The sequence below is a fragment of the Oncorhynchus clarkii genome, chromosome 5 (genome assembly GCF_045791955.1).
Source record: "Oncorhynchus clarkii lewisi isolate Uvic-CL-2024 chromosome 5, UVic_Ocla_1.0, whole genome shotgun sequence".
NCBI lineage: Eukaryota > Metazoa > Chordata > Actinopteri > Salmoniformes > Salmonidae > Oncorhynchus > Oncorhynchus clarkii.
Window position 1 is genome coordinate 52,638,902 of NC_092151.1, and position 20,641 is coordinate 52,659,542.

The window sequence follows — 20,641 nt, forward strand, 5'->3', positions numbered from 1 at the left end:
GTTGCCATCCTTGAACACTGCATTTACACAGGCAGCCAAATTCTGATATTAACCAATCACACCAGAGCTTTTAACATCAGATCCTTTTTCAGAGCTGATCTGATTGGTCAAAATGTGTGTGAAGGAAATATCAGAATTGGGCTAGCTGTGTAAACGCAGCAACAGCTGCCTTTTGTGGTGGAACTCTAGAAGAAGGCATTTTAGAGATGTTGAGACCGGTTGCCTTCTGATTCTCTACCCTTTATCCAGAAGTGTGCACCCCCCCCCCCCCCCCCATGCATTTAAAGCTATCGGATTGGTGCAAGCATGGCTGGAGGGAGTTCCCACCATATCCCTTACACCAGTCCATTCCTTTTATAATCGATGAGAGGGGAAATGTACGAGTGCACAGTTTCGGAGAAGAGTAGAGAATCCGACAGAAAGCCACAATTGGCAGATGAGGTGAGGAACAGTCACTGTCCCGCTTCTCATTAGAACTACACCTATGGGCAGTAAAAATCAATAGTGACCTCAATGGCCTCTGGAACACTTTTCCCCTCCTTCAAACATTAGCCTCCTCTTTGGGATTCAGGTTCTGTTGTTGCCAGAGGAGGATGGGGGGGGGGGCAAGTAATAGCTGCAGTTATACCTCCACTGTGCTCAATCGCACCATTAGAGCAAAGTCAAACCGTAGCGGCCTGCAGGGAAGGGGAGTGGTGCGCGGGATGAGCAAGGACGGACAGCTGGTGAAAGAGAGAGGGATAAGAGCGAGTTTCTAAACATGAGAAAGGAAAGGAACACCACGGCAGCTAGTAATCATTGCAACTCTTGTTTAATTCCTATGAAATAAAGCCTCTTTAACAGTTAAATGAAATGGCTAGTATGACATTGACAGATGTGATTCACATACACAAGGCTTGCACTATGTACAATGTGACTAAGGGTATGAGAAACATGCTTCCTCAGTTGGTCCAGGATACCTTACAGCACCCTATATAAAGAGTCAACACACCATTTGAAAATTCATCATTTCTTCACCGGAGTAGAAATTCAATTTATGGTTCTAAAATCAAAAAAAAAAAAGGTTCACAATTTGATAATCAAACCATTTTCTCCGTCACCTCGTGAGGTTAGTTAATATATATTCACAAAAGAAACAGAAAGAACAGTCATACAGACAGACAAAATTGAATAGTAACATTGATTTGACATTTTACGAAGAATGCTACAAAACAAGCCCAGAAGTAGAAGTTCTGGAGTTGGAAAACGTGAGCCGTTTGTATACGGCCATTTGTGTAACACCATTTTGGGGTTTAGTCGACGCAAGGTCACATTCGCAACTACTGCGACACATCTTCACAAAATTCAATGGTTCTGCAGACAAGTTTACGGTAAAGTGCAACTACCATGGTTGCATTGAACATGTTTTTCTTTGTACAATATTTGATATCAATATGTGACTAAGACATTTAAATACTTGTGAAACCCCCGTAATACACCCCCACCCTTTCCCCCAGGACCTCTCGCAAGAAAAAACAAAAATACATTGTTGAAACTGTACACAAATATTCTGTCCATTTGATTTTCCGTTTCCTTGTTAGCGGTTGGTATGGCTTCTTTAAAAAAAAAATAAAAAAAGACTTGTAGCTGGTTTTATAGAACAACTCAAAAAGCTGATGCACGTAGACTGCTGATGTCACGTGCCCATTTGAAGGGGTTCTCCTTTCTGTAAAAGTGTGAGAAATGGGTAAATAAATGGATGCAGAGAGGTACGGCGTTGATGCTCGCGAGAGTCTATTCAGGTCTATACATTGTGTCTTGCACAATGGAAAAGATACAGAGGTGCGGAAGAAGCCTCCCTTTCCCGCTGCAGTTCCAGGAGCTGCCCATCACCACAGTGAGAAAATTCAAATGAAGAGACATGCAACCGAGGAGGGCTTCCTCTGCCGCCCTGTTTTCAACTCCTGTGTAGCGGATGCTACTGTCCATTAGCTAGCCTCCGTTAGCTTCGTCAACCGCTAGCTTCCGTTAGCATAGATTAAGTTATCTTTCATAGCATTAGCTGAGCTCCTGTGAGCCTAGCTAGCACTGCGGAGTGGTATGTCTCATTAAAACAGGGGGCCGGGGCCCTTTTCCTGAGGGGGGAAATGTGCATTGAGCAGAGTCTCCATGTAGGATACGTAGCTGGAGCTAGGCGTGTAGACTTCGCCCTGGTGCTGGGAGGGCATGTCTGGGGACAGGGGCAGCAGGGGGGCGGCTGGGAGATGGTCAGCGAGACAGGGGTCAGGGAGAGCGGGCATTGGGTTAAGGGTGGGCTCGGGGATGGGTATTGCCAGAGCCTGTGTGAGGGTAGGGGCACTGATGTCAGTGTTGGGGGGAGCAGACACATGGCTGGGGGTGGTGGGTGTAATACTGTGAGGTGCTGGGGCTGGGGGGTGGCGTCCGAGGTGCTGCTGCGTTGAGTCCATGAGGGCTTGAGGTGGGGGGTGAGGAGCGGGGAGGCGAGGCCGCTTGGCTGCCTGTGGTTCATCTCCTGACATAACACCTTCCTGGGTTGGTATTGCCTGGAGAGGTAAGATACAGCTTATGATTAAAACAGTGGCATGAAATAGACACAATCCCTTCTTCCATACCTTTGCCCCATCATCATACAAACCACTACAACCTTTTCAACCAAACTGTAAGCATGTATGTTTCCCATCAAGTAAAGTACACGACATGACCAAAAGTATGTGGACACCTCCTCGTCAAACATCTCATTCCAAAACCATGGGCATTAGTTTGGAGTTGGTACCCCCTTCGCTGCTATAACAGACTCCACTGTTCTTTGAAGGTGTTCAATTAGATGTTGCTGCGGGGACTTGCTTCTATTAAAGAACAAGAGCATTAGTGAAGTCGGGCACGGATGTTGGCCGATTAGGCCTGGCTTGCAGTTGGCGTTCCAATTAGTCCCAAAGGTGTTCGATGGAGTTGAGGTCAGGGCTCTATGCAGGCCACACCGATCTCGACAAACCATTTCTGTATGGACCTCGCTTTGTGCACGGAGGCATTGTCATGTTGAAATAGGAAAGGGCCTTCCCTAAACTGTTGCCACAAAGTTGGAAGTACAATGTTGAAATAGGAAAGGGCCTTCCCCAAACTGTTGCCAAAAAGTTGGAACTACAATGTAATTGTATACTGTAGCGTTAAGATTTCCTTTCACTGGAACTAAGGGGCCTAACCCGAACCATGAAAACAGCCCCAGACCATTATTCCTCCTCCACCAAACTTTACAGTTGGCACTATACATTGGGGCAGGTAGCATTCTCCTGGCATCCGCCAAACCCAAATTAGTCTGTCGGACTGCCAGATGGTGAAGCGTGATACATCCCTCCAGAGAACGCGTATCCACTGCTCCAGAGTCAAATGGTGGCGAGCTTTACACCACTCCAGCTGACGCTTGACATTGCGCATGGTGATCTTAGGCTTGTGTGCGGCTAGCCGGCCATGGAAACCCATTTCATGAAGCTCCCGACAAACAGTTCTTGTGCAGTTTGGAACTCAGTGGTGAGTGTTGCAACCGAGGACAGACAATTTTATACACTACACGCTTCAGCACCCGGCAGTCCCATTCTGTGAGCTTGTGTGGCTGAGCCGTTGTTGCTCCTAGACGTTTCCACTTCACAATAACATCACTTACAGTTGACCAGGTGCAGCTCCAGTAGGGCAGAAAACTGACAAACTTACTTGTTGGAAAGGTGGCATCCTATGATGGTGCCATGTTGAAAGTCACTGAGCTCTTCAGTAAGGCCATTCCACTGCCAATGTTGACCTAAGGAGATTGCATGGCGGTGTGCTCGATTTGTATATATGTGTCAGCAACTGGTGCGGCTGAAACAGCCGAATCCACTCATTTGAAGGGGTGTCCACATACTTTTGTATATACACAGTATGTACAACTCCCCGCCTTATCCATTTGGACAGTGAAGCTGACATTCTATATTTTAGCATTGTAACCTAGGACTTTGGATATGAGATGAAATGTTTCATATGAGGCGATTGCACAGAATGTCACCCTTTTACTTGAGGGTATTTTCATACATATCTGTTTCAGCATTTAGAAATGAAAGCACTTCTTATATTTAGTCCCCCCGTTTAAAAAAGTAATAAGTATCTGAACATAGTTTATTTACAGTGCATTCGGAAAGTATTTCAGACCCCTTGACTTTTTCCACATTTTGATACGTTACAGCTTTATTATAAAATGGATATATATTTTTCCTCGTCAATCTACACACAATGCCCTCATAACGGCGAAGTAAAAACAGGTTTAGGGTTTAGACATTTTTGCAAATCTATGAAAATGCTAAACATACCTTATTTACTTAAGTTTTCAGACCCTTTGCTTATAAGACTCGAAATTGAAATCAGGTGCATCCTGTTTCCATTGATCATCCTTGAAATATTTCTACAACTTCATTGGTGTCCACCTGTGGTAAATTCAATTGATTGGACATGATTTGGAAAGGCACACACCTGTCTCTAAAAGGTCCCACAGTTGACAGTGCATGGGCCCATCCCTACGGTGAAGCATAGTGGAGGCAGCATCATGCTGTGGGGATGTTTTTCAGCGGCAGGGACTGGGAGACTAGTCAGGATCGAGGGAAAGATAAACGGAGCATGGAGAGATCCTTGATGAAAACCTGTTCCAGAGCATGCAGGACCTCAGACTAGGGCGAAGGTTCACCTTCCAACAGGACAATGACCTTAAGCACACAGCCAAGACCACGCAGGAGTGGCTTCGGGACAAGTCTCTGAATTTCCCTTTAGTTGCCCAGCCAAAGCCTGGACTTAAACCCAATCGAACATCTCTGGAGAGACCTGAAAATAACTGCAGCGGAGATCTGAATAGTTATGTAAATGTAAATGTTATTTTATTTGCACTAAATTCTAAAAACCTGTTTTTGCTATGTAATTATGGGGTATTGTGTGTAGATTGATGAGGGGAAAAAACTATTTAATTAATTTCAGAATAAGGGGTCTGAATACTTTCCAAATGCACTGTACATACAGTGGGAAGTACATTTTATAAAAGGGCTCAGCACAGCCCTGACTGAACTGATTATCATAACGTAATGTGCAATAATATTGTGCACGCACCAATTTCCTTTCCTCTCCTGCCATCCTCTCCCCCAGCCCAGCCCACTCCTGCCATCCTCTCCCCCAGCCCAGCCCACTCTTGCCATCCTCTCCCCCAAACAACACCTGCTTCCCTCTCACCAGCCCATCCCTGCTTCCCTCTCCCCGTCCATCCCCCTGCTTCCCTCTCCCCAGCCCATCCCCCTGCTTCCCTCTCCCTAGTAGGTGGGTGCCAGGTGATCGCGTACCAGGCGGGCGCAGACCCTTTTGGGCAGGTCCTGCTCCAGCGAGTGGATCTCTGTTTGCTTCAGTAACAACTGTGACTCATCCTGGAACTCCACCTGAATAGTGGAGAAGACGAGAGAGAAAAGAGAGATGGAAATAGAGAAAGAGAGAGGGCAAGAGAGTGAGAGAGAAAATAAAAAAAAACTTTAATAAAAAGTTGATGAAGTGTCATACTTGGAAAAACTACAAAAACAGACCCTATGATTTTTGGAGAGTCCCTGGCTCCAAGTTGGATAGGTCAATAGGACAAAATACAGTACCAGAATTGCGTGATTGAAGGTAACAAACACAAACACCAGGGTTTCCATTAGCAGGTAATAGCCGGCTTTTGGGCGCCCAAAAAATGGAAAGCCGATAAATAAAAAACTGCCACCGGCCAATTGTCCAGGAGAAGAAAAAAGTTGGATGCCAAAATACAGTTTTTTTAGCCTGTTCATCAATGGAAATACCCGTCAATGTAAATACATTTCGATTGGTCATGCTTATCAGTCCATAGGTCCATTTGCATAATGTAGTGGAATTAAATTGCCGCGGGTGTATTTTTGTTAGTAGTTATGTTTATCACAAGTGCACAGCACATGAGTAGGAAATCTGTCAGGCAGCGTGAGAGCAACAGCTAGAGCTTCTCAAACAGCTCATTCGTTGCTGCTGGACTAAATGTGCTTTTATAAGCCCAATCATTGGGTAACAAAAATTCAACAAATGCAAACGGAGGTTGATTAAAAATAGCTACAATTATTTAAAAAATTTAAACTGGTAATTGAAGCGTGCTTCCCATTCCCCATTCTATTACATAAGCAATGGTAGGCAGGTTATCAGCTCGTTTACCCACCATTTTGGAATGAGCTGGAGAGGGTATGCATTTTGAAAACTCTGGTGAGTGAGTGAGTGAGAGAGAGGCCCTTTGGGGTGGTGACGGCTACTAGACAAGGTCGCGCTCGCCACCCTGACACAGGCACCAGCTGGAGAGTTGATTTTAACAGCTTCTTAGCGCTGGCTCACACAGACATCTCACCGCCAGTAAGACGGGGAGGGAATACACTTTTTGAGAAGTTTTTCTTTCTTTTTTTCTTCTGAAAGTGTTGTGGTTGTTTGTTATGTTGGAAATAACATCTGAAAAAACAGGATTTTACAAGCACAGTGAGACTCCTAGATTAGAGCGCACACACACACACATGCGCATGTCCATGAACTCACATCGACTGCATTCGGAAAGTATTCAGACCCCTGGACTTTTCCCACATTCTGTTACGTTACAGCCTTATTCTAAAATGGATCAAATATATTTTTCAATTGAGTTCAAGTCCGGGCTCTGGCTGGGCAAGTCAAGGACATTCAGAGGCTTGTCCCGAAGCCACAGCTGTGTGCTTAGGGTTGTTGTCTTGTCGGAAGGTGAACCTTCACCCCAGTCTGAGGTCCTGAGCAGGTTTTCATCAAGGATCTATCTGTACTTTGCTCCATTTATCTATGCCTCGATCCTGACTAGTCTCCCAGTCGCTGAAAAACATCCCCACAGCATGATGCTGCCACCACCATGTTTCACCGTAGGGTTGGTGCCAGGTTTCCTACAGACGTGACGCTTGGCTTTCAGGCCAAAGAGTTCAATCTTCGTTTCATCAGACCAGAGAATCTTGTTTCTCATGGTCTGAGAATCTTTAGGTGCCTTTTGGCAAACTCCGAGCGGGCTGTTATGTGCCTTTTACTGAAAAGTGTGTGCCTTTCCAAATCATGCCCAATCAATTGAATTTAACACAGGTGGACTCCAATCAAGTGGTAGAAACATCTCAAGGATGTTCAATGGAAACAAGATGCACCTGAGCTCAATTTCAAGTCTCATATCAAAGGGTCTGAATACTTATGTAAATAAGGTATTTCAGTTTTTTTTTTTTATACATTTGCAAAAATGCCTAAAAACCTGTCTCCAAGTGTCATTATGGGGTATTGTGTGTAGATTGCTGAGTAAAATTTTTTATTTGAACCATTTTAGAATAAGGCTGTAATGTAACAAAATGTGGGAAGAGTCAAGGGGTCTGAATACTTTCCAAAGACACTGTACATACAGACAGACTCACACACTGATAAAAGGGATTGGTCTGTGTGATCCTAAACCAGAAAAAGTGTGTGTGGCATTTGTCTTGTCATATCACACGTCGCCCATGCCGAGTATGTGTGAGCTCTGAGCGCTGAAAGTGTGTGTGAGCGCACAGACGTGCTCACAAGGCTAAGACCAGGCCGACTTGCTTCGAGATTAATATAACAGGCTCTTTCTCTCGCTCTCTCGCCGTGTGTGTGTGTGTGCGTGTGTGTGTATACACCACGTGTCTTCTGAGGAGTTGTGTTGCTCCGGTACAAATTCCAGGAACACTAAGCAGGAAATTCCTCTCCTCTAAGCGGTATACCTCGTAAGCACTCTGCGCATCGCACCAATAAATTCCCCACGTGCCGACCGCAAAGGCTAAATCTCTCGACTTTTACATTTCAATGCCCGCTGTATCAAGATCCTCCGCCATAACCTACAAGGGTGGCCATCCTTTTTCGCACGCAGATAAATACCGTGCCGGAGAGTAAAAGTCCTGTAGGTTGTAAGTTGTGTCGTAAAGAGGCTGGAGCTGTAGAACCGACCTCGTGCAGTGATAGGGAATCAATGTAAATGCCTTTCATAAAGCCTACTAAAAAGAGTTTACAACAGGTTTGAGGGGAAATATATTCTTCTTGACCTGTCCGCGCATCCTAGTGGTAGAACGATAATATAGCCCTAGGCTATGCTAATGTGGACTTTATGACTCAAGTGTCGCTTTTTAGACGTCAGATGTTTACAAACTTCAAAAGTGGTCGGGATTTTAAGCCATATACCCCTCGGACCCACATGGCGGTACACAGGGTGTACAGGCTTCTGTACTGGACTAGCTCGAACATCCCGATTCCAACTAATCAACTTAGTGCTGGGCTCGAATCAAAAACCTGCACCGAGGCCTATAGTCGCTCTCCGGGTAAAATGGTTGGTGGGCTGATGAGGGGGAGTGAATAAAGGAGAGTATGGGAGGCCACCGCTACTCACCTGGTAGTGCTTGTGGACGTGGTCCCTGACGTAGGAGGCGTTGAGCGACTTGCCCTCCGCGGTGTGGACCAACATCAGCTCGCCCATCTCTGGCGGGCCGTTACGAAGACAGTCATGACTCTGGAAGAGGGGAGAAATGGGGGGGGGGGGGGGGGGGGGGGGGGGAGTGAGGGAATGAGAGGAGGGAACAAGACAAGAACAGGTTAGGATTTGAGATGCATCCAACATATCCATTCGATATGCCGCTCTATGAAACACGGCTTTGAGAGCTCATTTTCTCTCCTGTTGTTATGTTCGTCGACTACGTCAACACTTCACCATATAATGGTCACCTCACTGTTTTAAACCTTAACGATTAACATTGACGGGGCTGTAGTGGAGCGGGTCGAGAGTTTCAAGCTCCTTGGTGTCCACACCACCAACAAACTATCATGGTCTAAACACACCAAGCCAGTCGTGAAGAGGGCACAGCGCAACCTTTTCCCCCTCAGGAGACTGAAAAGACTTGGCATGGGTCCCCACATCCTCAAAAAGTTCTACAGCTGCACCATCGAGAGCATTCTGACCGGTTGCATCACCGCCTGGTATGGCAACTGCTCAGCATCTGACCGACCGTAAGGCGCTACAGAGGGTACTGCGAACGGCCCAGTACATCACTGGGGCCAAGCTTCCTGCCATCCAGGACCTATTTAATAGGCGGTGTCAGAGGAAAGCCCATACAAGTGTTAGAGACTCCAGTCACCCAAGTCATAGACTGTTTTCTCTGCTACCGCACGTCAAGCGGTACCAGAGCGTCAAGTCTAGGACCAAAAGGCTCCTTAATAACTTCTACCCCCAAGCCATAAGACTGCTGAACATCTAATCAAATGGCCACCAGATGATTTACATTGACACCACCTCCCCCCCATTTGTTTTGTACACTGCTGCTACTCACTGTTTATTACCTATACATAGTCCCCTCACCCCCACCTACATGTACAAATTACCTCAACTAGTCTGTACCACTGCACACTAACTCGGTACCGGTGCCCCCTGTATATAGCCTCGTTATTGTTATTCTTATTGTGTTACTTTTTATTATTAATTCTACTTTAGTCTACTTGGTAAATATTTTCTTAACTCTCCTTGAACTGCACTATTGGTTAAGGGCCTGTAAGTAAGCATTTCACGGTAAGGTTGTATTCGGCGCATGTGACAGATAAACTTTGCTTTGATTAAGACACCGAGCGGTGTAGAGTGGAGCTCACCACAATGTTCTCTGGGAATAAGTTGTCACAGTAGGAGCCGTCATCATAGTTGACCTCGTAGAAGGTGTGCGACGCCATGCCGATGATGGTGCAGGGGTAGAACCAGCCGTCGCTGTTCCGACCAATCACCTTCTGGCCCAGAAAAAACTCCCCCCTTGGCCCCGCCCTCGCCTTGACAGACAGAGAGAGGGAGGGTGTTTGAGTATTTGACATGGAGGGAAATATCATGTACTTGATTAAAATCTATCTATTGCCATTTTATTTATATGTTGTTAGAGCAGTGGATCACAGACAGTGCACAGCCTTCATATTCTATGATCATTTCAGTTGGCAGGAAACCCATAAGTGGGACATATGAGATTTAATCTGAAAAACGTATAGTGTAGCAGTGAAGCTAACACTTAGCCTGACACATTCATAACATAAAGCTAAGCAGAAGCTGTTCGTTTTGCAAATGTCTATTTCACACAGCGTAACACAGCTCGCACCTTGTGATTGGTCTTCTTGTGCTTGTGGCACGTGACGGACACCACGTAGGGCCAATCGGCGGGCTTCATGAGCACGCCGGCGATGTGAGCGCAGGTGACATGAAAGGAGGTGGAGCAGCTGTCGTGGGAACACTGGATACACGCGCCGCACATCTGCTTGGTGTTTTTATGGCAGTACACACACTTCTGCAACACCAGAGAAGGGAATAGGCATGTTAAGAGTCAAAACATCGTACTGACAGTGTCTAAAGTCTGTCTAAAAAAAAATATATAACTTTTCTACACTATTGTCAGAGCATTTGGTATTTCAGGAGTATGTTTCAATATCGACAAGAGCAAGAGACTTGGCTGAAAATAAATGCTTAACTTTGATTGAGTTTACTTTGATACGGAAGCAACACAGTGTACCTGTTGTGTCCGAAGTTGATGTTAAAAAACAAAAACATCCAAATATTGTTTGAGCAAAAACGATATCTCAGGGGTACAGTTTTAGTCAAAACATGGTGTAAAAGCAAGTGAACAAGGAATAAATGCTCATCGTAAGTTCGGCGAAACAGTATTTCACTCTAAAGTTTACAAGTGAAACTTTTGTTTTAACTTTTGATATTTGTAAATGTCATGAAAAGGTGAGAAACACTCAATCAAATGCAGTTACAAAGGTGGTGCGCTCTGTTGCGCACAGCAGGAGTTTAAACGAGGCAACATTTTAAGTTGGCTCTTCAAACTAAATATTATCCTTCATCTGTTATTTTCCTGTCCATCCTTTCTTCTCTCTGCCTCCTTGATCCTCTCGTACGTGGCATTCCCCCACCTCGCATCGGTCGCTCATCTCTTTCTGTCTTTCTCCCATCTCTCCTTCACCCTCAAGACCTGTTTTCTAACTCGCCTCCCTCTCTCACCATCCTCCTTTTTCCTTCCTCCCACTCTTTCAACCTATTCCGATCCCATCTCCACACTCTCCTTCTCTCCATTCCTTTCTTCTTCTCTCCCCCATCTCTCCCCCCTCACTTTCTTAACCCCTCTCCCTGCCCCCCCCCCCCCCCCCCCCCTCCCCTCCCCTCGCTCGCTCCCCACCCCTCTTCTGTCTCCTTCTCTCTCGCTGACAGATTGCATATAGCCCGCCGTGACCCGCAGGAGATCGATGGAAAATAAAAAATATTTATTAAAATGTCAATACTTCATTTTAGACCCCGTGGGCCAGCGGTGGAAATGCACAACAGCTCTCGATAGGGCCTCGGCTAGGAGATATTTCACCGGCCTCGCAGTCGCCTGATTTAATATTCCACTGGGCAGAATCATGAGACAGGCTTCACAAACGGAACGAACCACAGGAGGAGATTTATGGACGTCAACAAACATTTATTTATTTGTTTGTTTGTTTAGCTTGCCCCCTTCTTTTGCTTTGGTCTTTGCCGGCTGAGGTTAGAACCAATGCATCAAATTTCCTCATAGAAATACAGTTGAAGTCGGAAGTTTACAGCCAAATACATTTAAACTCCGTTTTTCACAATTCCTGACATTTAATCCTAGTAAAAATTCCCTGTCTTAGGTCAGTTTGGATCACCACTTTATTTTATTAAGAATGTGAAATGTCAGAATAATAGTAGAGAGAATGACTTATTTCAGCTTTTATTTATTTCATCACATTCCCAGTGGGTCAGAAGTTTACATACACTCAATTAGTATTTGGTAGCATTGCCTTTAAAATTGTTTAACTTGGGTCAGACGTTTCAGGTAGCCTTCCACAAGCTTCCCACAATAAATTGGGTGAATTTTGGCCCATTCCTCCTGACAGAGCTGGTGTGACAGAGTCAGGTTTGTAGGCCTCCTTGCTCGCACACGCATTTTCAGTTTTGCCCACAAATGTTCTATAGGATTGAGGTCAGGGCTTTGTGATATCCACTCCAATACTTTGTTGTACTTAAGCCATTTTGCCACAACTTTGGAAGTATGCTTGGGGCCATTGTCCATTTGGAAGACCCATTTGCGACCAAGCTTCAACTTCCTGACTGATGTCTTGAGATTTTGCTTCAATATATCCAAATAATTGTCCTTCTCATGGTGCCATCTATTTTGTAAAGTGCACCAGTCACTCCTGCAGCAAAGCACCCCCACAACATGATGCTGCCACCCCCGTGCTTCACGGGTGAGATGGTGTTTTTCGGCTTGCAAGCCTCCCCTTTTTTCTCCAAACATAACGATGGTCATTATGGCCAAACAGTTCTATTTTTGTTTCATCAGACCAGAGGACATTTCTCCAAAAAGTATGATCTTTGTCCCCATGTGAGTTGCAAACTGTAGTCTGGCTGAGCGGCCAGACTACAGTTTCCTTACTGAGCGGCTTTTCAGGTTATGTTGATATAGGACTCGTTTTACTGTGGATATAGATACTTTTGTACCCGTTTCCTCCAGCATCTTCACAAGGTCCTGTGCTGCTGTTCTGCGATTGATTGCCACTTTGCGCACCAAAGTACGTTCATCTCTAGGAGACAGAACACGTCTCCTTCCTGAGCGGTATGACGGCTGCGTGGTCCCATGGTGTTTATACTTGCGTACTATTGTTTGTACAGATGAGTGTGGTATCTTCAGGCGTTTGGAAATTGCTCCCAAGGATGAACCAGACTTGTCTACAATTGTTTTTCTGAGGTCTTGGCTGATTTCTTTTGATTTTCCCATGATGTCAAGCAAAGAGGCACTGAGTTTGAAGGTAGGCCTTGAAATACATCTACAGGTACACCTCCAATTGATTCAAATGTTGTCAATTAGCCCATCAGAAGTTTCTAAAGCCATAACATAATTTTTTGGAATTTTCCAAGCTGTTTAAAGGCACAGTCAACTTAGTGTATGTAAACTTCTGACCCACTGGAATTGTGATACAGTGAATTGTAAGTGAAACAATCTGTAAACAATTGTTGGGAAAATTACTTGTGTCATGCACAAAGTCGATGTCCTAACCAACTTGCCAAAACTATAGTTTGTTTACAAGAAATTTGTGGAGTTTTTGAAAAACGAGTTTCAATGACTCCAACCTAAGTGTATGTAAACTTCCGATGTGGGTGGGTGCCACATGTTCGGCAATAGAGCACTAATAACTGTGGAGGAGCCGCTCCTGTGGAGGAACTGAACGTTGGGGAAGCAGGTTGTGGTACACTGACGAAGAGCTCCGGGCCAGTTTTGTCTGACCGTCTTTGTTTCTCCCTGGCTGTACCATTGATGCCCCGTCCACTCATGCTATACTGCATTTCCAACCCACTGCATCAACTCCCTTTCCATCATCCGGAACGGACTACTAGAGAGACTTTTCAAACTCCATCTCCATCAATGAAGACCACAATGGAAACAAGTCTGTCTTTTTTTAATGATATCCCTGTCATGTGCGTGTGTGTGTGTTTCTTTAACTAGCAGATCAAATCAATCAAACAGCTCGAGGGGGGGAATTCCAAAGGATTGGCACCTGATTTGAACTCATCCCATCTGTCCCAAAACCAGGGCTCGATGAAGACTAGGAGAAGGTCAATTTCTATTGTAGATTCTCAAATTTAAAATAGAATACTTCCAGAAGCAACTGAATTTTGTAAGGGTGATTATTAGGTTGCATAAACGTGATTTTACCCCCACAATCCTGGCCTTTGAATTGGTATCAATAAAGAGGATCTGTTGCTGCTGTCTTTTAACTCTCCAAATTGAGTCTAATACAACCGTTACCAATTATCACTAGATTTAAGAAAATAAATGCTTACACGTGAGATGCATATTTTTTTCACTATGCAAAATAAACTCTCTCTATTTGAAAAAAATTGTATTTTCTATAAAATTCTTATTATTGCTTCTGACTTTACCAAGTTAAATTTGACTGTACTATTTTATTTGTTTTAAGTTAGCTCACAGATTTGAGGGTTTTGGTAGCCCTCGTGATCCTGTATACGGGGTTAAAAATGGCAGAGTTTGTCATTGATAAGCACCTAAATTGGAACGCAGTGGGTGTACAGTAACGTGTTGTACACAACTTCAGGGGTCACATTCTCCGCTTCACAGCGCTGTATGGGTTTTCACTGACAGCCATTATAAACTTGAGCACTGCGGGGACAAGATGATGGTCAGATCCATCCCGCTAATTGGGCTACTTTTTTTGCATATTTGTTGTTTGAGTGATGGACATGCGGTGAATCTGTGTTCCCGAAAGTTGAGACTCCATTCTCTGCGCACCACAATAACAATCCGTTTGTCTGAAGTGCAGTATCCAGGTCACCTGTGACTTCCTTGATTTGACCGAGGGTGTAAATCTGCCTCGTCTTACTTCATTAAGGCTGTCATTCTCCTAGGATTACCTGGCTCACTTCATTTGGACTACTTTCAAACAATTTCCTTGCCTTTGTCCATTTGATCAAATGCTCTACAACCTTCTCCCCCTTATACTTTTCCCTTTCTGCTTTTTGGATTCTAATTCTGTACCGCAGAGTAGTTTGCCAGTGAAATCGCCACTATTCGTTCATCCTGTAAACTCTTATCTCGATGCTCCTAGAATAAGTCTTTCGTCTATAAAAGTATCCACTGGCCTCTGAGGAATGGATTTAGCTCGTCATTTGAGAACTTAATGACCTTCCAAATGAGATGACAATTACAGTTTCTTGTGGACTAATAACATGTGGTGCCCCAAATTAATTAGATCACACCATTCCTCTACAATAGAGATAAGCCCAGTCGTCCAAATCATCAGGAGGGCGCGGCAGCTTTTTAACAGCCCTTTTCAAAAGGTGGAGGAAACAGTGCTCGGATGTAAATTATTCAAAAGACGATCTTCACTTCTTTTGATAGATTATTCGGGGGGGGGGACATTATATTTGTAGATTGTAGATCCACTGCGGAGGCTGTGCGACTGAAGTCGCTTCGGATGAAGGGAGGGAGGGATCAAGCGAGGGACGGAGAGAGGGAGATAAAGGGAGGGAAGGGAGCCGTGTGTTCAAAGGCGCAGCAGCAATGGGAAATTGCCTCCTGCCCGCGAGATCAACGCAGTTCATTTAGCGCACAGAGAAATGACACCTGATTATTCAGCCATTCATTTCCGTGCATCTATTATTTAACTCTGCCACCGTCCTCCTCGGCTCACTAATACACCATCCATCCATCCGGGATGAGGAGAGAGGGAGTGACGGATGGAAGGAAACAGAGTGGCAAGAGCAAAAGAGAGAACGGGAGACAGTGGAGTGTGAAGGGAGTTGGTGATAGAGAAAAAGGAACAGAGAGAGAGAAAGAAAGAAAGAATTAAAAAGACCAAGGACTGACAGAGATGGAGTGATGGGGAGAGAGGAGGAGTGATGGGGAGAGAAAACGACATGAGAGTGGGAGACGCGAGGTAGTTTGTGAGAGAATAGTTGAGAGACCCGGGCCCGTATCCACAAAGCATCTCAGAGTAGGAGTGCTGACCTAGGATCCGTCCATATAATTTACGGCAAAACTGATCCGAGATCTGCACTCCTACCCTAAGATGCTTTGCGGATACGGGCCCTGGTAGCGACAGAGCAGTCGCAGCAGTTGAGGAGCAGGATGGGAGGAGCGTAATTCTAGAATACTCCAGTCTAATTTTGAGAAGGCTCCCCCCAATTCAAAGGAGATCACCAAGTTTAAGCATCTGACGAAAATTCCGTGCATTTTACACATCGGCCATCTAGGACCAGAGTCATGTACTTTAGGGCACAGTGTCAGGGCCACTCATTGGACAAGTTCAGTTAGTCCCCTTCCCTGTTTCAGGCCACTTGGTGCCAATTGAACATGACTCTTGGGCTCCCTCCCTCCACTCACCAGACTCTTCCTGTTCTCTGGGATGGCGCTGATGTCCACCGGCTCCCTCTCGACGGCGTTGACGAAGCGGGCCTCGGCCACAGCGATGGCACAGATCACATGGACCCACCTGGAGGGAGGAGAAGAGAGGAGACATGACGTGTGTGTGTTTGTGTGGGGGGACACATATGACGCGAGCACCCAACTGTTCACAACACACAGCGTACAACTTATCACAAGCCATGCCATGTTACAGTAACATAGGGGACGGTCAGTGCCGTGCAGAAGTTAGGGAAGGGGACACTGACCGGTTGTCCGTGGTCATCTTCAAAGCGCCTCCCCGTAAGTTACACAGACAGCAGTCCTGTGAGAACACATGAAGGGTTAGGATGTGGGTAGGTAGTGGGCACAGAGGGGAAGTGAGGGGTGTTGTTCAGTCGTATCAACATCCCTGCATATAAAATACGTTTCCAAATGGGATAAATATGGTCAATTAAGAAGCCCGGTGGTCTGAGTCCACATGGAGTTGTTTCCAGTGAAGGCATAATGCGGTTTTGTGTTGATTTGATTGAGGACTCACCGCTGTCCAGGCGAGCGCTGTACATCTCAAACACTTCCAGGCCCCATTGTGTACCGTGTCCGGCCTAACACCATAACAACCTGGGGGGGGGGGGGGGGGGGGGGGGGAGAGTAAGAAAGAAAGAGAGAGAAAGAGAGACAGAGAGAGAAAAGAAACAAGTCAACATTAACTGAATATTCTGGCCTGCCATTCACATTTATTGGTACTGAACCTACTGAGCCATGAAAAGGATTCTGTTAATCAAAGCACAACTTTTTCCTCCTCTCTTTTTACAAATCCCCACAGCTACACGTAGTTCTGCAGTAGTCGCTTATTGGGCGGCAAAATATTTTTGTTGTTGTTGTCGTTTGTGCATTTGAACTCCCGTGCATGTAGATCAGCTACAAGCAAAGACCCAGGAAGAGAAGACGAGAGTGTGTGTGTGGAGGGGGGGGGGAGAAGAGAGCGTGTTTGTTTTTTGACAGGATGCCTCCTCGCTTCATTTCTTCTTCTCAACAACACCGTTGCTGCTGCCTGTCCAGTGTCTCGCTAGCTCAGTGCTCCTCTCTCCTGGATGGGATAATGAACTTCCCTGTCTGGGGTGGGAGCTCCGCTTTAGTGCTAATAAGAGCCCAGGAGGCCCACTTGGTGTGGTTGTGTGTGTGTGTGTTTGTGGGAGGGGGGGGGGGGGCAGTGTGTGTGTCCTTCACTAAGGAACCAATTGTGTTTAAATGTGGCCTAAATGTATGCCTTTAAGTGGGATCTCATCCACAATAAAACATAGGACTATCAATTCACTGAAACTTAGAAAACAACAGAGTTGAGAACAATCATCTAGGCCGAAGCTGAACTGTAGTCAAAACCCAGATAAGCAAGCAGAAACACACACACACACACACACACACACACAGCGCTGATAACAAGCTCTCTGCCATTTCGTGGCGCTGCACTTTGACAGATGTTGCACTTTGACAGATGCCGTATGCCCCTTAAAATTGAACTCTCGGCATCTCCGTGAAAAAAATAACAAGTGGTGGGGAAAGTGGGTTTGTTGGTAAATAAAGAGAGACGGAACTTTCTGGAGTGTTGTCTTCAGAAAGAGAGGCTGTTTATTTCAAGACATGGCATATGGGGGCGTAGTGAGATACACAATGGGCTGGATGAGTCTCTTCTCGTCACTCATCTTGAAAAAACACACACTGAAAACTTGGAAATCAATCCATCCACCATCATTAACACATTGGAAAAGGTTGATGATTTATGATTGAAATAGCATGGGCGAGTCTAGAAAAACAAATCGATACAATTTAAGGCCAAGTGTCAAACAATAATGCAGGCACTAAGGATGGGGGTGTGAGCAGGCAGGTCTGGGCAGATGAGATGTCGCCATTGTTTGTGTGCATCTGTAAGTTGCTGTTTGTATGTATACGTTTGTATATGGAATGGAATTATATATATATATATATATTTTTTTATATATATAAAAAATGAAGAGGTGGCGTCCTTAATGACACCCTATTCCCTACATAGTGCACTACGGTGTAGGGAATAGGGTGCCATTTGGGACACAGACCTCATCCGGACCCGCAGAAGACAACTAGGAAAGCTGCCGTTACCGTCAATATTACTCACCAACGTGCAATCATTGGACAATAAACTAGGCGAGGTAAGATCACGAATATCCGACCAATGGGACATCAAAAGCTGTAATATCCGATGCTTCACAGAATCGTGGCTGAATGACGACATGGATATTCAGCTAGCGGGATACACTCTGCACTGGCAGGAAAGAACAGCACACTCCAGTAAAACGAGGGGGGGGCGGACTGTGCATATTTGTAAACAACAGCTGGTGCATGAAATCTAAGGAAGTCTCTAGATTTTGCTCGCCTGAAGTAGAGTATATTGTGATAAATTGCAGGCCACACTACTTGCCTAGAGAGTTCTCAGCTATACTTTTTGTGGCTGTTTATTTACCACGAGAGACAGATGCTGGCACTAAGACCGCACTCAGTCAGCTGTATAAGGAAATAAGCAAACAGGAAACCACTCACCCAGAGGCGGCACTCCTAGTGGCCGGAGACTTTAATGCAGGGAAACTTAAATCAGTTCTACCAAATCTCTATCAACATGTTAAATGTGCAACCAGAGGGAAAAAAATATCACCTAGATCACCTGTACTCCACACACAGTGACGCGTACAAAGCTCTCCCTCGCCCTCCATTTGGTAAATCCGACCACAACTCTATCCTCCTGATTCCTGCTTACAAGCCGGAAGCTTACAAGAAATCCCGCTATGCCCTGCGACGAACCATCAAACAGGTAAAGCGTCAATACAGGGCTAAGATTGAATCGTACTACACCGGTTCCGACACTCGTTGATGTGGCAGGGCTTGCAAACTATTACAGACTACAAAGGGAAGCACAGCCGCGAGCTGCCCAGTGACACGAGCCTACCAGACGAGCTAAATCACTTCTATGCTGGCTTCGAGGCAAGCAACACTGAGGCATGCATGAGAGCATCATCTGTTCCGGACGACTGTGTGATCACGCTCTCCGAAGTCGACGCGAGTAAGACCTTTAAACAGGTCAACATACACAAGGCTGCGGGGCCAGACGGAAAACCAGGACGTGTGCTCCGGGCATGTGCTGACCAACTGGCAGGTGTCTTCACTGACATTTTCAACATGTCCCTGATTGAGTCTGTAATACCAATATATTCAAGCAGACATCCATAGTCACTGTGCCCAAGAACACAAAGTCAACCTGCCTAAATGACTACACGTAGCACTCACGTCCATAGCCTTGAAGTGCTTTGAAAGGCTGGTAATGGCTCACATCAACACCATTATCCTAGAAACCCTAGACCCACTCTAATTTGTATACCGCCCAAACAGATCCACAGATGATGCAATCTATTGCACTCCACACTGCCCTTTCCCCCCTGGACAAAAGGAACACCTATGTGAGAATGCTGTTCATTGACTACAGCTCAGCGTTCAACACCATAGTACCCTCAAAGCTCATCACCAAGCTAAGGATCCTGGGACTAAACACCTCCCTCTGCAACTGGATCCTGGACTTCCTGACAGGCCACCCCCAGGTGGTGAGGGTAGGTAGCAACACATCTGCCACGCTGATCCTCAACACTGGCGCTCCCCAGTGGTGCGTGCTCAGTCCCCTCCTGTACTCCCTGTTCACCCACGACTGCATGGCCAGGCACGACACCAACACCATCACTAAGTTTGCTGACGACACAACAGTGCCTGATCACCGAGAACGACGAGACAGCCTATAGGGAGGAGGTCAGAGACCTGGCCGGGTGGTGCCAGAATAACAACCTATCCCTCAACGTAACCAACACTAAGGAGATGATTGTGGACTACAGGAAAAGGAGCACCGAGCACGTCCCCATTCTCATCGACGGGGCTGTAGTGGAGCAGGTTGAGAGCTTCAAATTCCTTGGTGTCCACATCAACAACAAACTAGATTGGTCCAAACACACCAAGACAGTCGTGAAGAGGGCACAACAAAGTCTATTCCTCCTCAGGAAACTAAAAAGATTTGGCATGGGTCCTGAGATCCTCAAAAGGTTCTACAGCTGCAACATCGAGAGACTGGTTGCATCACTGCCTGGTACGTCAGTTGCTCGGCCTCCGACCGCAAGGCACTTCAGAGGGTAGTGCGTACGGCCCAGTGCATCACTGGGGCAAAGCTGCCTGCCATCCAGGACCTCTACACCAGGCGGTGTCAGAGGAAGGCCTTAAAAATGGTCAAAGACCCCAGACTGTTCTCTCTACTACCGCATGGCAAGCGGTACCGGAGTGCCAAGTCTAGGACAAAAAGGCTTCTCAACTATTTTTACCCCCAAGCCATAAGACTCCTGAACAGGTAACCAAATGGTTACCCGGACTATTTGCATTGCGTGCCACCCCCCAACCCATCTTTTACACTGCTGCTACTCTCTGTTTATCTTATATGCATAGTCACTTTAACTATACATGTACATACTACCTAAATTGGCCCGACCAACCAGTGCTCCCGCACATTGGCTAACCGGGCTATCTGCATTGTGTCCCACCACCCGCCAACCCCTCTTTTTTACGCTTCTGCTACTCTCTGTTCATCA

At 45.8% G+C, this 20,641-nt stretch overlaps 1 protein-coding gene across 4 annotated transcripts in view; it reads right to left on the reverse strand.

Annotated features, from left to right (window-relative positions):
- Positions 1 to 789: 789 nt before the first annotated feature.
- LOC139408981 (lysine-specific demethylase 4B-like) overlaps positions 790 to 20,641 on the reverse strand; it is an 85,835-nt gene continuing 65,983 nt past the window's right edge. For 3 of the 4 annotated variants that reach the window (XM_071153543.1, XM_071153542.1, XM_071153544.1), the window contains exons 15-22: positions 16,534 to 16,613; positions 16,262 to 16,317; positions 15,975 to 16,083; positions 10,176 to 10,361; positions 9,688 to 9,858; positions 8,441 to 8,560; positions 5,346 to 5,438; positions 796 to 2,543 (exon numbers count right to left, since the gene is read on the reverse strand). In XM_071153543.1, the coding sequence (XP_071009644.1) occupies positions 2,088 to 2,543; positions 5,346 to 5,438; positions 8,441 to 8,560; positions 9,688 to 9,858; positions 10,176 to 10,361; positions 15,975 to 16,083; positions 16,262 to 16,317; positions 16,534 to 16,613 (1,271 nt within the window). In that variant the 3' untranslated portion in view covers positions 796 to 2,087. Of the gene's footprint in view, positions 2,544 to 5,345; positions 5,439 to 8,440; positions 8,561 to 9,687; positions 9,859 to 10,175; positions 10,362 to 15,974; positions 16,084 to 16,261; positions 16,318 to 16,533; positions 16,614 to 20,641 lie in introns of all 4 variants that reach the window. The other variant, XM_071153545.1, reaches the window with a different exon arrangement.